Source organism: Malus domestica, chromosome 10 (genome assembly GCF_042453785.1).
Source record: "Malus domestica chromosome 10, GDT2T_hap1".
Lineage (NCBI taxonomy): Eukaryota > Viridiplantae > Streptophyta > Magnoliopsida > Rosales > Rosaceae > Malus > Malus domestica.
The window spans coordinates 22,646,610-22,660,505 of NC_091670.1; the positions used below are offsets into that span (position 1 = coordinate 22,646,610).

Consider the following 13,896-nt stretch of genomic DNA (forward strand, 5'->3'; position numbering starts at 1 on the left):
TGGCGCAGGGAATGCAGAACCAAGCAAAGGAGGTTAATGAGCTGAAGAAGCAAATGGGCCAAATGGCCGAATTTTTGGGGCAATTCCGTGAAAATGGTAAGTTACCAAGCACTACGGTGGTCAATCCAAAGGGTGGCTTCGAATCTGCAAAGGCTATCACATTACGAAGTGGAAAAGAGGTGAGAAACAAGGAAGATGAGAAGATACAACTCGAAGAAGATGAGAACACCTACCCCACGGCAAGGGTACCATCACCCATGCCGCAGCCATCTAAGACATCCCATCCGTCCACCTCAGGTAAGAATGTGGTCAACTGCGATATCGCATGGCAAATTCGAAATGTGATCCAATGCCATTGCAGGAAAAACAGGTTGTTGCTGGAAACTATGAATGTTGTTCAGATGATCATTTCCTTCATTTTCATCTACCAGAAATGCCTTTGGTCTTATGTCACTGCTCATGTTGTTTATATCAACAGTGAAGCTTGTTTTTGTGCTTGCATTAAGCAGGATGTCTTGCTCATGTGAAATGTTGCATTGGACAGTGATAAAATCAATCACTTGTTGGTCTTCAGAGACCTGTGAAAGTGAAGAAAAAAAAAAGCGTATTAATGAATACTTATAAATTGTAATGTGTGAATTTGTTAGTTGCTGGCAAAAACTATTGTGACCCTTACATACCCCATCCCCCACAACATTTTGTTCGAAATCCCATACCCCAAAAATTCAATTGTGCACTCCTTATTAGACTATTTTTCTTACTAAATATAGAAATTTTGGAGTGCCAATAATAGGTCCCTATGTAACTCTCCTCATCACTTACATTTTGCAGGAAAGAGATGAGACTAGGGTTTTGGTTCCAAGTAGTGGAGGGTTGATTGAGATGTTTGCCTCTAAAGATGTATGATATGTATGATGCTTCACTTCTAAACCTTCCTTTTAATTTGTTATTTTAGACTTTTATGTGGGGAAATTCTTGCATATGCGTGTCCGTAGGTGTCACCTCTCACACAAAATGTGAGCCTGAGTTAGATCCACATACAAAGGTGCTGTATGCAAACGTTTGTATGCTAGAATTTCTTGTGTACATGATATGAACCAACCACTTGAAACATTGTGTCCTACAAAAGTTTTGTGGGGGATGGGGTATGTAAGGGTCACAATAGTTTTTGCCAGCAACTAACAAATTCACACATTACAATTTATAAGTATTCATTAATACGCTTTTTTTTTTTCTTCACTTTCACAGGTCTCTGAAGACCAACAAGTGATTGATTTTATCACTGTCCAATGCAACATTTCACATGAGCAAGACATCCTGCTTAATGCAAGCACAAAAACAAGCTTCACTGTTGATATAAACAACATGAGCAGTGACATAAGACCAAAGGCATTTCTGGTAGATGAAAATGAAGGAAATGATCATCTGAACAACATTCATAGTTTCCAGCAACAACCTGTTTTTCCTGCAATGGCATTGGATCACATTTCGAATTTGCCATGCGATATCGCAGTTGACCAAATCCGCCTATGCAGCACTTTCCCAATGAATTTCCTCCAAAATAGTAACAATGATACTGTCTATAATTTTGATCAAGGTTCACATGAGTCTTTGGGAGAGGTGGGGCTTCGAGCTGATAGTGATGCACACAAATTGCATAATAATATTCGAGTTAATGAGGGAATAGAAAACATGGAGCAGCAGGTTGTTGATGATCAAGACTCAATTAAACACAAGGGTGGAAGAACTGCAAATCATTCAGCTTCTGATTGTACTGATCAATTTGATGATGACGGTGGCACAAATTATAGGAGGAGAACAGGAAAAAAGCCTCAATCCAAAAACCTTGTGGCGGAGAGGAAGAGAAGGAAGAAACTTAACGAAAGACTCTATGATTGCCTTCGCTCTTTGGTTCCCAACATTTCTAAGGTGATGATCATGGCCTTATTTTATTTTATTTTTTTTTCCAATTGTACTAGATGACTGTACATTTGCTTATGTGATGGTTGATATGTTAACTAACACTTGATCGTAGTAACTCGTGTGACAAGTATGTAATCACATCATGTGGTTGGTTAATGTGACGTAAAAAATGGGACAACTTTAGCAGAATGTAATGCCTACTCATTTGATTCACAGATGGACAAGGCTTCCATCCTTGGGGGACGCGATTGACTTCATGAAGGAGTTACAGAGGTAAGAAAAAGAACTCCAAGATGAGCTTGAGCAGCTTTCAAATGATGGAAGATGGAAGAAAAGGAATGCCAATAATATCTGTGGAAACAACACCAATTTGCAGCCAGAAACTCTGAGTCAAAACGGAAATACCATTGTAAATAAACAAGGAACTTATGAACTTCCAAATCGGTTTCATGTGGGAACAGAAGGAGACATTGGCAACATCTCTAAACAAAACCAAGACTCGCATATTACTAATGACAGGGGACAAGAGATGGAGGTATAAACTTTTATTATATCTTTTAAAACTTGACATGTTAGATAAACATAATGAAATAATATGATTGCAGCCACAGGTAGGGGTGATTCAGTTGGATGGAAATGAATTCTTTGTGACTGTGTTCTTTGAGCACAAGCCAGGAAGGTTTGTTAGATTGATGGATGCATTGGATTCTTTAGGCTTGGAAGTGACCAATGCATTTACTAGCTTCAGAAGCCTTGTCTCTAACGTCTTCAAAGTAGAGGTAGGTAACCAATTATCTCCTAATTGTTACTTAATTATGTACCTCCTCACAACTGTTAATGTTAATGTTAGGGATAAGTAACATTCAAGAATCATACTATAAAAGACAAAATCCCTCATTTATCAACAGTAAGTGTCAGATACAACAATATATGGTCAGGTCTAATAATAGTTGGATCAATGAGTTTTTTTCTTTTATTCTTTTCTTCTTTTTTTATTCAAACCGGCGCTTTCAGTGTTTTATAAAACAAGAATTTTAGGGGCTTATTCGTGAAAAGCACTTAAATTAGTTGGGACTTGGGAATGTTAATTATTTTATTTTTACTCACTAATATTAAATTTTAATTATATGTTTGGTTAATTACGCAGAAAAAAGACACTGCAGTAGTTCAAGCTGATCATGTGAGGGACTCTCTGCTAGAGATAACAAGGAATCCATCATCCAAAGGGTGGACAGAGATGATGTAAAGCATTAGGGAACGTCAGTCCATTGGATCATTTTCAACACGATCATTACCAACAACACCATCTCCACGATTACCATGCTTCTTCATACCACCTACAACATCTTTATATACTTAGTTAAGCATAATCTACTAATTAATTATGTTTTTGAGCATTCTGATGTAGAATATGTAAGAATATGAACATGAGTATTCGGTGAACTGGCATTAGCTATTTGGACCGATTAGTATAAGAAAGCCTTATAGGAAGATGAATGTGAGTTCTTGTTGATAGAGGAATCTATCATGGAGATGAACTGATATAGATTAGGAAACATGAGTTGTTTCCTAAGCGGATTGTAATAGGAAATCCTCATTGGATTAGGAGAGGTATATGTGTGTATATATATATATATATATATATGTTGTAATCTCTGCTCTCACAGACATACACTCAATCAAGAACTAAGCCATATTCTTAGTTAGAGCATTAAGAGTTCTGCCAGAGAGGAGAAGAGTTGCAACATACAGAGTTTGGACTGCTGCATCCATGGCGTTTTCCAACGGAGGTTCATCAGGTTAGTGTGAATGTAGTAGTTCATATGAAAAGACTTTGTGCTTTCTTGGTTGTGTTTACTGTCGCTTAAATCTTGATCTTGGCTATATAAATCTTACATGTGGTATCAGAGCCATAGGTTTGAGTTCTTAAATTCAATCAAGCAAAGTCAATAATTCAGATAATTACGGTCATCTGGTTTCGAAACCGGTTCTAGGTTTCACAACAATTTTTCCTAAAACGGTGCGTTTTGGTAAAATAAGGTTAGAATGTTATGACTGTCGGTATTCGAAATCTATTATAATTTTTTTTTTGGGGTTTTCTGGGTTAGGGGAAAGAAGAGTTTATCTTGTTCCTTTAATCCCGACTCATTCATAAAGCAATATGAGGAAATTCAAATCATGTTATTAAGTGTTCAACATCTGTTTTAAATGTTTCAGCTGCTGGGTGTTGATGTTTGTCTTTTTAAACGGTATGTGATCTTCAAAACTCGGATTAGCAATATGAATATCATAAATCTTGTATAATGGTCTGTATAATGATTTTTTATGAACATGAAAAAAGTCATTCTTAGCATATGATTTAATTTCTGTAAATAAGGCATCTTAATGGTCTGTATAATGAAAGAAGCCATTCTTAAGATGATTATATTTGGTTAAATTTATGCAAATTTATTGTCGCTATTGAAATCATGAACTGAGATGTATGGAACAAATCAGTGTAATTGATGGTTGGTTCTGATTATACGGTGATCAGTTCGTGATCTATTCTGAAACCGATAATCCTATATGCGCCTACCAACTGTTTGTTGTTAATATTGTATATATGGATATTGGTTATAAAGCTTTGATGTGCAATAGACTGTGAAACAAAATCTGAACTTTGAATGTTCATATGGTGATTTCAAGTTCATCGATGTCTGCAATATCAATGAAAACCTTAAACTTAGCAAATATTCTAATCCTTACTGGTGGTAGTAATTACAAGAAGTGGAGGAGGGACATCAACTTGCTATTGACTCTCAATGAGTTTGATATAGCAATTGAAAATCCCAAGCCTGTAATTAGTGATCAAAGCACCAGAGCTGAGAAATTTGATTATGAAAGATGGTCAAGGGCTAATAAGGTAGCATTTTCCATCCTAGAAGTTGGGATGACTGACACTATTAGAGGAGGAATTAAGAAACCAGAGCTTGCTGTGGAATACTTGGCTGCAATTGAAAAGAAATTTAAGGAGTCCGAGAAGGCAGAAGTAAGTCAGTAAATGTCTGTATTGACTCAGTACAAGATAGAAGGTACTGGCTTAATAAGGGATCATATAATGAAGATGTCAGATGCTGCCGAGAAGTTAAACTCCATGGATGTAAATATTGGAGAGAAGCAACTTGTGTTTATGATCCTTCAAGCACTCCCTGCCAAGTATAGTCAGTTGAAGGTCTCTTACAATACACAGGACAAGAACTGGGACATAGATGAATTGATTACACAATGTGTGCAAGAGGAAACTCGGCAAAAGCAAGAGAAAGGCAAAGAGATCGATGAATCATACTATGTGCAACCTGGAAGAGAGAAGAAAGCATTCAACAATAACAGCTCTTCTGGTTTTGGTGAGAATTCTAAATTCACTAAGAATTCTAGTAAATTCAATATATCTGCTAAAGTAATTGACTCCCCTAGAAAATCTAATAAATTTAAGGCTAAACCTAAAGATGTGTCTAAACTTAAGTGTTTTTGGTGCAAGACTAAAGGGCATTTGAAAGTGAATTGTGAGATTTTTAAAGATTATGTGAAGAGCAAAGAAAAGGAACAAGTACTTGTCTGTGTTGAGTCAAACCTTTGTGAAGTACCTGTTGATTCTTGGTGGTTTGACACTGGATGCTCGGTCCGCATAACTAACTCTTTAAAAGGTTTTCAAAAACAAAAGGAGATCGGAAATACTGTGTATCATGTCTATGTGGAGGAAGGGACTAAGGTTGCAGTGCATTCCATTGGGGTAGTGAACTTAAAACTGAATTCTGGTTTTGTTTTACAACTGAAGGATGTGCTCTATGTGCCCAAAATGAGAAGAAACTTGCTTTCTGCTTCTAAAATAACAAAAGATGGTTATGCATTCTATGTTGATGATGTATGTTTGAAAATCTTTAAGAAAAAACCGTTTTGATACAATTTTAGGAACTGCCCTCTTGTCTGAAATTCTCTGGCGTCTAGAGTGTCTAGTTGAGTTTGTTGATCAATCTGTTTTAAATGTCAATTCAAAAAGAATGTTAGAACATGATTCATCTTACATTCTTTGGCATAAGAGGTTAGGGCACATCTCTAAAGAAAGGATTCTTCAACTTTCCAAAATTGAGCTAATTCCCAAATTAGATTCTGCCACTACAACAGAATGTGTTGATTGTTTGAAAGGAAAAATGACCAACTTTAGAAAACTAGATGCCAAAAGAAGTCAAGGGTTGCTTGAAATCATACACACTGATATATGTGGTCATTTTCCAGTCAAAACCATATGTGGAAACAAGTATTTTGTTAACTATATAGATGACTTCTCTAGACTGGGATATACCTTTCTGATTAATGAAAAGTCTGATGCCCTTAAATGTTTTATTGTTTACAAAATTGAGGTTGAAAAACAGTTAGGTAAAGTTATTAAAATTGTTAGATCAGATAGGGGAGGAGAATACTTTGGCAGGTACATTGAATCAGGATAACAAAATGGACCATTTGCACTTTGCTTAGAGCAAAATGGCATTGTAGCTCAGTATACAACACCTAGGACACCTCAACAAAATGAAGTCTCGGAAATGAGGGATAGAACTCTTATTGGTATGGTGAGAAGCATGATGTCAAGGTCCAAGTTGCCTGGTTTCTTATGGGGAGAAGCCTTGAAGACAGCCAATTATATTTTGAATAGAGTTCCAAGCAAGGCAATTCTTCAACACCTTTTGAGTTGTGGCATGGGAGAGTTCCTAACTTCACTTATTTCCATGTTTAGGGCTGTAAATCAGAAGCTAGGTTTTATAATCCTACTGAAAGAAAGCTGGATTCAAGGACTCAGTCATGTTACTTCATAGGATATCCAAAGAAATCAAAAGGATACATGTTCTATATTCCTCAAGGTCACACTCGGATACAAGAAACACATAATGCAGTTTTCTTAGAAGATGAAGATGTTTCAGATCTATCAAGGGAAATTTTTGTTTTTGAAGAAATGGATCAAGATTCTGGTAATACTACACAAACAGGTAATAATCAATTTTTGTTATTTCCTTCAACAAAGTCACTTGCCGTAGAAAACTTGAATGAAGAATTGCCTTCTAGTGGTGAATTGGGTTCGGGCACTGAAAACACTATGGAGACAGATTCAGTCACAATAAATTATGATATCATCACTAAATCACAACATACAGCAGCCATTGAAGATGTATCACCTTTTGAGCCCAGGAAGTCAGCTAGAATAAAGAAGTCGACAGCAGTAAGTGACTATGTTTATTTACAAGAAACTAATTTCGACATTAGGGATATTGATGACCCTCTCTCATACACTCAGGCCATTGAAAGTTCTCAATCAGTTCTATGTCAAAATGCAATGAAGGATGAGTTAGATTCGATGTACAAGAACAAAGTTTGGACATTTGTGGAGTCTAATTCTGAGATCAAGCCTATAGGTTGCAAGTGGGTGTATAAAACTAAAAGAGATCCTCTTGGTCGTATTGAAAGATATAGATCTGGTTAGTAGCAAAGGGTTTTACACAAAGAGAAGGGATTGATTATAATGACACATTTTCTCCAATATCTTCTAAAGATACTATGCGAGTTGTCATGGCTTTGGTTGCATATTTTGACTTGGAGTTGCATCAAATGGATGTGAAAACGGCTTTTCTCAATGGAGATTTGGAAGAGAACATTTACATGAAGCAGCCAACTAGATTTGTTGAAAAGGGGAAGGAGAATATGGTTTGTAAACTCAATAAGTCGATATATGGGTTAAAACAGGCCTCTAGACAATGGTATTTGAAGTTTGATCAGATTGTGTCTTCACTGGGGTTCGAAGAAAACAAGTTGGATGATTGCATTTACACTAAATATTTTGGTTCACAGTTTATCTTTTTAGTGCTCTATGTAGATGACATTCTTCTAGCTAGTTCTTGTCTCCAACTGTTACATGTTACCAAAAGGATGCTAAGTGAAAAATTTGACATGAAGGACTTGGGGGAAGCACATTATGTGTTAGGGATTGATATCGTCCGAGATAGACAGAAAAAAAAAAGCTTGGTTTGTCTCAGAAGGGTTACATTGATAGAGTATTACACCGGTTTAATATGGAAAACTGTAACTGTGGCTAAGTTCCAGTTAACAAGGGGGATAAATTCTCAAAGAATCAGTGTCCGAAAACTGATTTGGAAATTAAGAAGATGCAATCTAAGCCTTATGCTTCACTGGTAGGGAGCCTTATGTATGCCACCATATGTACACGCCCAGACATTGCTTTTATAGTAGGAATGCTGGGAAGGTTTCAAGCAAATCCAGGAGAAGCACATTGGATATCTACCAAAAATGTTCTGAGATATTTACAAAGAACCAAGAATTTTATGTTGGTTTTTGGTAAGGGTGAATCTTTGGAACTTGAAGGATACATTTACTCAGATTTGACTGGTGATGTAGATGATAGAAAGTCAACCGGATGTTATATTTTCATGTTAAATGGTGGTGCAGTTTCTTGGAAGAGTGCTAAGCAAACTGTGATAGCTACATCCACTATGGAGGCTGAGTTTGTAGCCTATTTTGAAGGAATGAAACAAGCTGTGTGGTTGAAGAACTTTCTGACAGATTTAAAAGTTGTAAAATCGGTTCAGAAACCAGTAAGGATGTTTTGTGATAACAACTCTGTTGTGTTCTTTGCCAAAAAATAACAGAAGAACTTCTGCCTCAAGGTTAATGGATGTAAAATTTCTTAAAGTAAGAGAGGAAGTAAAGAAGGGGATGATTGAAGTTCAGCATATTAGCATTGTTTTGATGATTGCAGATCCTTTGACTAAAGCGCTGCATGTTAAAGAGTTTCAAAAACATGTATCTCGGATGGGAGTATTGGAGAGTCTAGATCAGTGGGAGTAATTGGGCTTTTTCGGAAAACTGGAAGATTGCAATCATGTGAGTAACACACTTTTGGGACTGTGATTATAGTTTTGGTCTGAGCTGGTTTACTTAGTTATGTTTAGTTTGTTAGTTTGTTTTGTACTTTTAATAAGTGTCTTTATCTCAAGGCTTGATACTTCGGTTTGGAGTATTATGGTTTTGATGATGGACTTGTTAGATTCATATGATATTTTAAGAAACAATTTTGTTTGTTTTAAAAGATTATATAGTTCATGAATTTTATTCAATCATTGAAATGTTGTTTTTCATTGAAGATTAATATATGTTATGATCTTTTGAAAAGTGGGAGCATTTTCTGGACTGGTTTTTGTGTTGATCATGAGTCATATTTGCGGATTGGATACATGTGAATCTTGAATCAATGCTGCTTTTAGTTGTAGCCTGAGATTCCTCTGTTTTTTGAAATGCAAAGGGACATTGGTCATGATGATAAAATCTTGAATAAGGCTATGTGATCACTTCTTATAATTGGTGAAGGTTGTGCTTGTTCTACGTCTCATGTTCAAGTGGGAGAATGTAAGAATATGAACATGAGTATTCGGTGAACTGGCATTAGCTATTTGGACCGATTAGTATAAGAAAGCCTTATAGGAAGATGAATGTGAGTTCTTGTTGATAGAGGAATCTATCATGGAGATGAACTGATATAGATTAGGAAACATGAGTTGTTTCCTAAGTGGATTGTAATAGGAAATCCTCATTGGATTAGGAGAGGTATATGTATATATATATATATATATATGCTGTAATCTCTGCTCTCACAGGCATACGCTCAATCAAGAACTAATCCCTATTCTTAGTTAGAGCATTAAGAGTTCTGCCAGAGAGAAGAAGAGTTGCAACATACAGAGTTTGGACTGTTGCAGCCATGGCGTTTTCCAACGGAGGTTCATCAGGTTAGTGTGAATGCAGTAGTTCATATGAAAAGACTTTGTGCTTTCTTGGTTGTGTTTACTGTGGCTTAAATCTTGATCTTGGCTATATAAATCTTACAGAATAACTAGCGGGATTATAGACATCCCCGACAGGCGTTATCCAAAGAAATAGTTTTTGACAATTATGAAGTTGTACTGTGCTGTTTCGAACATGATTCGGTAATGTTATGCGATTATTTATGGGTCTTTTGGGCCAAATACTGATGTTTACTAGATCAAAAATACGTTTGAAGAGTTGAGACAATTTTTATAATTTTCTATTTCCCCCTTTATTTGGAAGCTTCGATTTGGTAAGAATATTTAAACACCAAATAAGTTCTATTCAGATCATCATGTATCAAATATAATTCGAGAGTCTTCTCTTGTCAAAAATACTTCGTTTCTAATATTGTTAAAACACTGCTTTGAAGGAAAAACATCGTTCCTAGAAAAAAAATTTCAAGTGTTTAAAGTATTAAGCAACTGCAATGTTTTCAGTGTCTAAAGTATTTCCAAAACGGTGTTTCAAGGAGTTTTTTTTTCTAGAAACATCGTCCGTAGTTCTTGTTTCTAGGACTTAACCCTAGATTGATTAACCCTATGCCCTTTTCTTTTGGTATGTTTTATAATATCCTCCTTTTTCACCCAATAACTAAGAGCCTATAGACTATTTATTATGATGAGCTTCATTAGGCCCTTATTCTCAAAACCAAACCCTTGAACACACTGTTGGGATTCCACGTTGAAAAAAAGACTTTGCGTGTATTTGTAAAGATATGATCACGTGTTAAGTTTGAAAATTAACTGGCATATGAAGGGATGTTAAAAGTTTGAATTCCACATTTAGGAAAAAAATGACCTAGACTATATTTCAATAAACAGAATACAATTAATCACTAACTAACTATCTGAAGTAGTCAATAACAGTTCTACAGGAAGATGATATGTGATTAACAAACTTCGGTAACAATTTTACAAGTACATGGCATGTGATTAACAAACTTTGACTGAGAAGTGACTTGATGCGATTATTCTGTTTTGGCAATGAGTTGGCATCTGATGTCGAAGATACCATATCTGTATCACTTCTGATTTCTCTGAGCGACATTGGTTTGAACTCAACCAAATCCAAAAGTCGGCAATTTGTGTTCACGGGTTGTCTTGTGTGGACATGAAAATGTTTAGATCTAATCCGAGCATAACGCAATTGTAACAAAAATACGATTATCGCCCACCCAAATTCGTTTCTTCGTGGTGGCTTTCGAGTCGGATTGTATTGCCACAGCTAACGGAAAGTATCAACATATTTAGGAATTGGGGGGCAAAAGGAAACAAAGTAAAAAAGTAGACAAAATAAAAGAATAATCAATTATTAGTTAGTGACGTTCTCTCATACATAACCAATTTCCCTTCTAATTTAGGTTTTAGTCTTTTGGAGTAGTTGAAACATGAGCAAATGCATATACCAAACCAAAATGAATGAAAAGCCTTTTTAGCACTTCGCACGCTATATTAGCTCATTCATGCAATATGCTCCTCCCATATTTACCAAGCCATCCTCTTTAATTACCCAAAAAGACGAAAAAAAAGAAACACAAAAAGTAATTAATTAGTTTGTTTAGGTTTTTTATTCAGTTCTCTCTCACGCTACACTCATGCATGGCCTGCAGTTCACCTACCAAACTCATTCCATATAAAAGAAACCTTTGTGAAATGCAAGAGCCTCCGGTTGTTTTACTTGATTTGATTAATTAATTGACTAAAGTTATGGATGTCTACCTTTGCTTTATCTGCTTCCTCTCTTTGGTTTCTTCTTTCATTCTCATCTCGTTTTTCTTACTGAAATGTCCATGCAAAAGAGGTATAGCCATTTTTATTTTTCTCAGTTCTTGTTATGTCTCTAGTAACTCCGTAAGATTTAGCAATTTGAAACTAATTTTTTCCATTTTTGTGGTTCGGTTTTTATCAATTATTTGCAGGTGGCATGAACATCCTCCTGGAAAGTGAAGACCAAAGGTTATGATTAGCTACTCTCTCAATTTCTTCCTTTCCCCAGTGACTTTTTTTCCCCCTATTTATAACGTTTATTGATGAACTGATTGTTGTTGCTGTAGGAATGGGATAGGGCTTCAATCAAAAAACTTTGAAGCTGAAATGGAGAGAAGGAATAAGCTTTGCCACAGACTCCATTTCCTTCGCACTTTGGTTCCTAACAATACTGGGGTGATGATCAATGGGATTAATTTTTTATTTTAATTTTCAGATTAGTATTATTAGCATTTTCAATAGACAATAATAATACAGTATAATGGGAAATTGCGCTGACAGTTTCTATGTTAATGAATAGTTGACCATATGTAGTAAAAATGTGATTAATTAGTACACTGTCACATCTTGTAGTCAGCTAATGTGAACACAATCTTTAACAGAACTCTAATGGAATGTCTAATCATCTTGATTCTTAGAAGGACAGGGCTTCAATCATCGGGGACACGATTGTGTACGTGTCCAAATTGGTGAGGCAAGTAAAAGAACTTCAAGAAGAGCTTGAACGTAACTCAAATAATGAAGGATCAGCAAAGGAAACTAGTAATGTATGTGGAAACGATGGCAATTTACAATCAGATATTCTGAGTCAAATTGAAACTATCATTGCAAACAAACCAGTAAATGAAAAGATGGAGGTACAGACTTAATTAAAATCTTACGTTCTTTTAAATTTGTATGTATATTTGGATTGCTGTCTTAGGTAATTAACATTATCTAAATTAAATTAATAAAGCATTTTATTATATTTTTATTCATAAACTAATAACTACATGTTTGATTATGCAGAAAAATGACAGCACCAGTAAAATCGTTCAAGCTGATCACGTTAATTAAGGACTCTTTGCTGGAGATAACTCGGAAACTGTCAATGGAATCCATCATAAGGGTGGCCTGAGACGATGGCTAAAGCATTATGGAATGGGACATCACTGGATCACTTCTATCAAGATCATTATCAATAAGGCAATAACATGCACCACCTCTACAATTACCATACTTCGTAGTACCACTTACAACATCTTTCTAATTAGTTGATTATTATCTACTCAATTCATGTATGAATTAATTAGGCGCGTATTCGGTTTCTTTCACTTCATGTAGTACGAACTTAATTATAACGGTGATTTTAATGCTTCATGTTGTTGATTTTTAAAGGTCGCACTTGGTGTGATGGCAAGTGCCTTCGTCCATAAGTGGTAGGTCTCGGGTTCGAGACTTGGGAGCAGCCTCTCCATAAATGGGGGTAAGGCTAGCCGACATTCACCTCTCCCAGACCCTCCGTAAAGCGGGAGCCTTGTGCACTAGGTACGACCTTTATGTTGTTGATTTTTCTTCTATTGGTGGAGTTGGAGTTCGAACATATAGCAAAAATAAGTTAGAACTTTTCGAAAATAACACGAAAATATTTTGTGATTTAGAACTTCGCAAGACACACACATACAGAGCTCACAATTTAGTAGAAAATGGATATTTTTAATTCCTATAGTACTCTCATTAAATTTTAAAATTAACATTATTTATCCTCCTACACACATTTTTTCCTTAGAGAATAAAGTGGCTCCCACCACCTGCCATTATACAACCACTAACCTTAGATCACCACCACCTTTGCCACTGTACATTGTTGCCACAACTACCACCACCACAATCACAACCACCATTAAGCATATCAGTGTTGTCATTACAATTACCATAATCGTGACCATCACAAATAAACAAGTATGGAAGCTATAATTATAAACCACGATCAAATTTATGGAAGTTTTGAGTCAAACTGAAACTTTCATTTCAAACAAACCAGTAAATAAAAGGATGGAGGTACACACTTAATTAAAATCTTATATTCTTTTAAATTTGGACGTATATCGGGAGTGCTCTCTTAATTAGGTAATAAAAAAAACTGTGAAATTCAATGCGGTCACAACTGGAAGTAACTCGGTTAGATGGGAATAAATTTTCTGTGACTAATATGTGAGCATAAGCCAGGAGGGTTTGTGAGATTGATGGATGCATTGGATAATTTAGGCTTGGAAGTAAGTTATGTAAATGTGACTAGCTTGAAAAACCTTGTCTCAAATGT

The 13,896-nt window shown here is 35.7% G+C and overlaps 1 protein-coding gene and 1 pseudogene across 2 annotated transcripts; both read left to right on the forward strand.

Annotated features, from left to right (window-relative positions):
- Positions 1-325: 325 nt before the first annotated feature.
- LOC103429522 (transcription factor ABORTED MICROSPORES-like) lies at positions 326-3,287 on the forward strand (annotated as a pseudogene).
- An 8,043-nt stretch (positions 3,288-11,330) lies between these two features.
- Positions 11,331-12,953, forward strand: LOC114827298 (basic helix-loop-helix protein 004-like). Of its 2 annotated transcripts, none has more exons than XM_070806880.1 (5): positions 11,331-11,628; positions 11,747-11,783; positions 11,882-11,990; positions 12,236-12,451; positions 12,603-12,953. In XM_070806880.1, the coding sequence occupies exons 1-5, from the start codon at positions 11,535-11,537 to the stop codon at positions 12,648-12,650; spliced, it is 504 nt and encodes a 167-aa protein (XP_070662981.1). In that variant the 5' UTR covers positions 11,331-11,534; the 3' UTR covers positions 12,651-12,953. The 2 variants fall into 2 exon arrangements, with proteins under 2 accessions (XP_070662981.1, XP_028964774.1); XM_029108941.2 differs by having other exon boundaries at positions 11,340-11,628; positions 12,233-12,451.
- The last annotated feature ends 943 nt before the right edge of the window (positions 12,954-13,896 follow it).

What these genes read in the sequence shown, in the direction of transcription:
- LOC114827298 (XM_029108941.2), top strand. Translation starts at nt 11,535, where the DNA reads ATGGATGTCTACCTTTGCTTTATCTGCTTCCTCTCTTTGGTTTCTTCT. An exon ending in CTGGAAAGTGAAGACCAAAG is followed by an intron (nt 11,784 to 11,881) that starts GTTATGATTAGC and finishes TTGTTGCTGTAG; the next exon opens with GAATGGGATAGGGCTTCAAT. An exon ending in TGGTTCCTAACAATACTGGG is followed by an intron (nt 11,991 to 12,232) that starts GTGATGATCAAT and finishes CTTGATTCTTAG; the next exon opens with AAGGACAGGGCTTCAATCAT.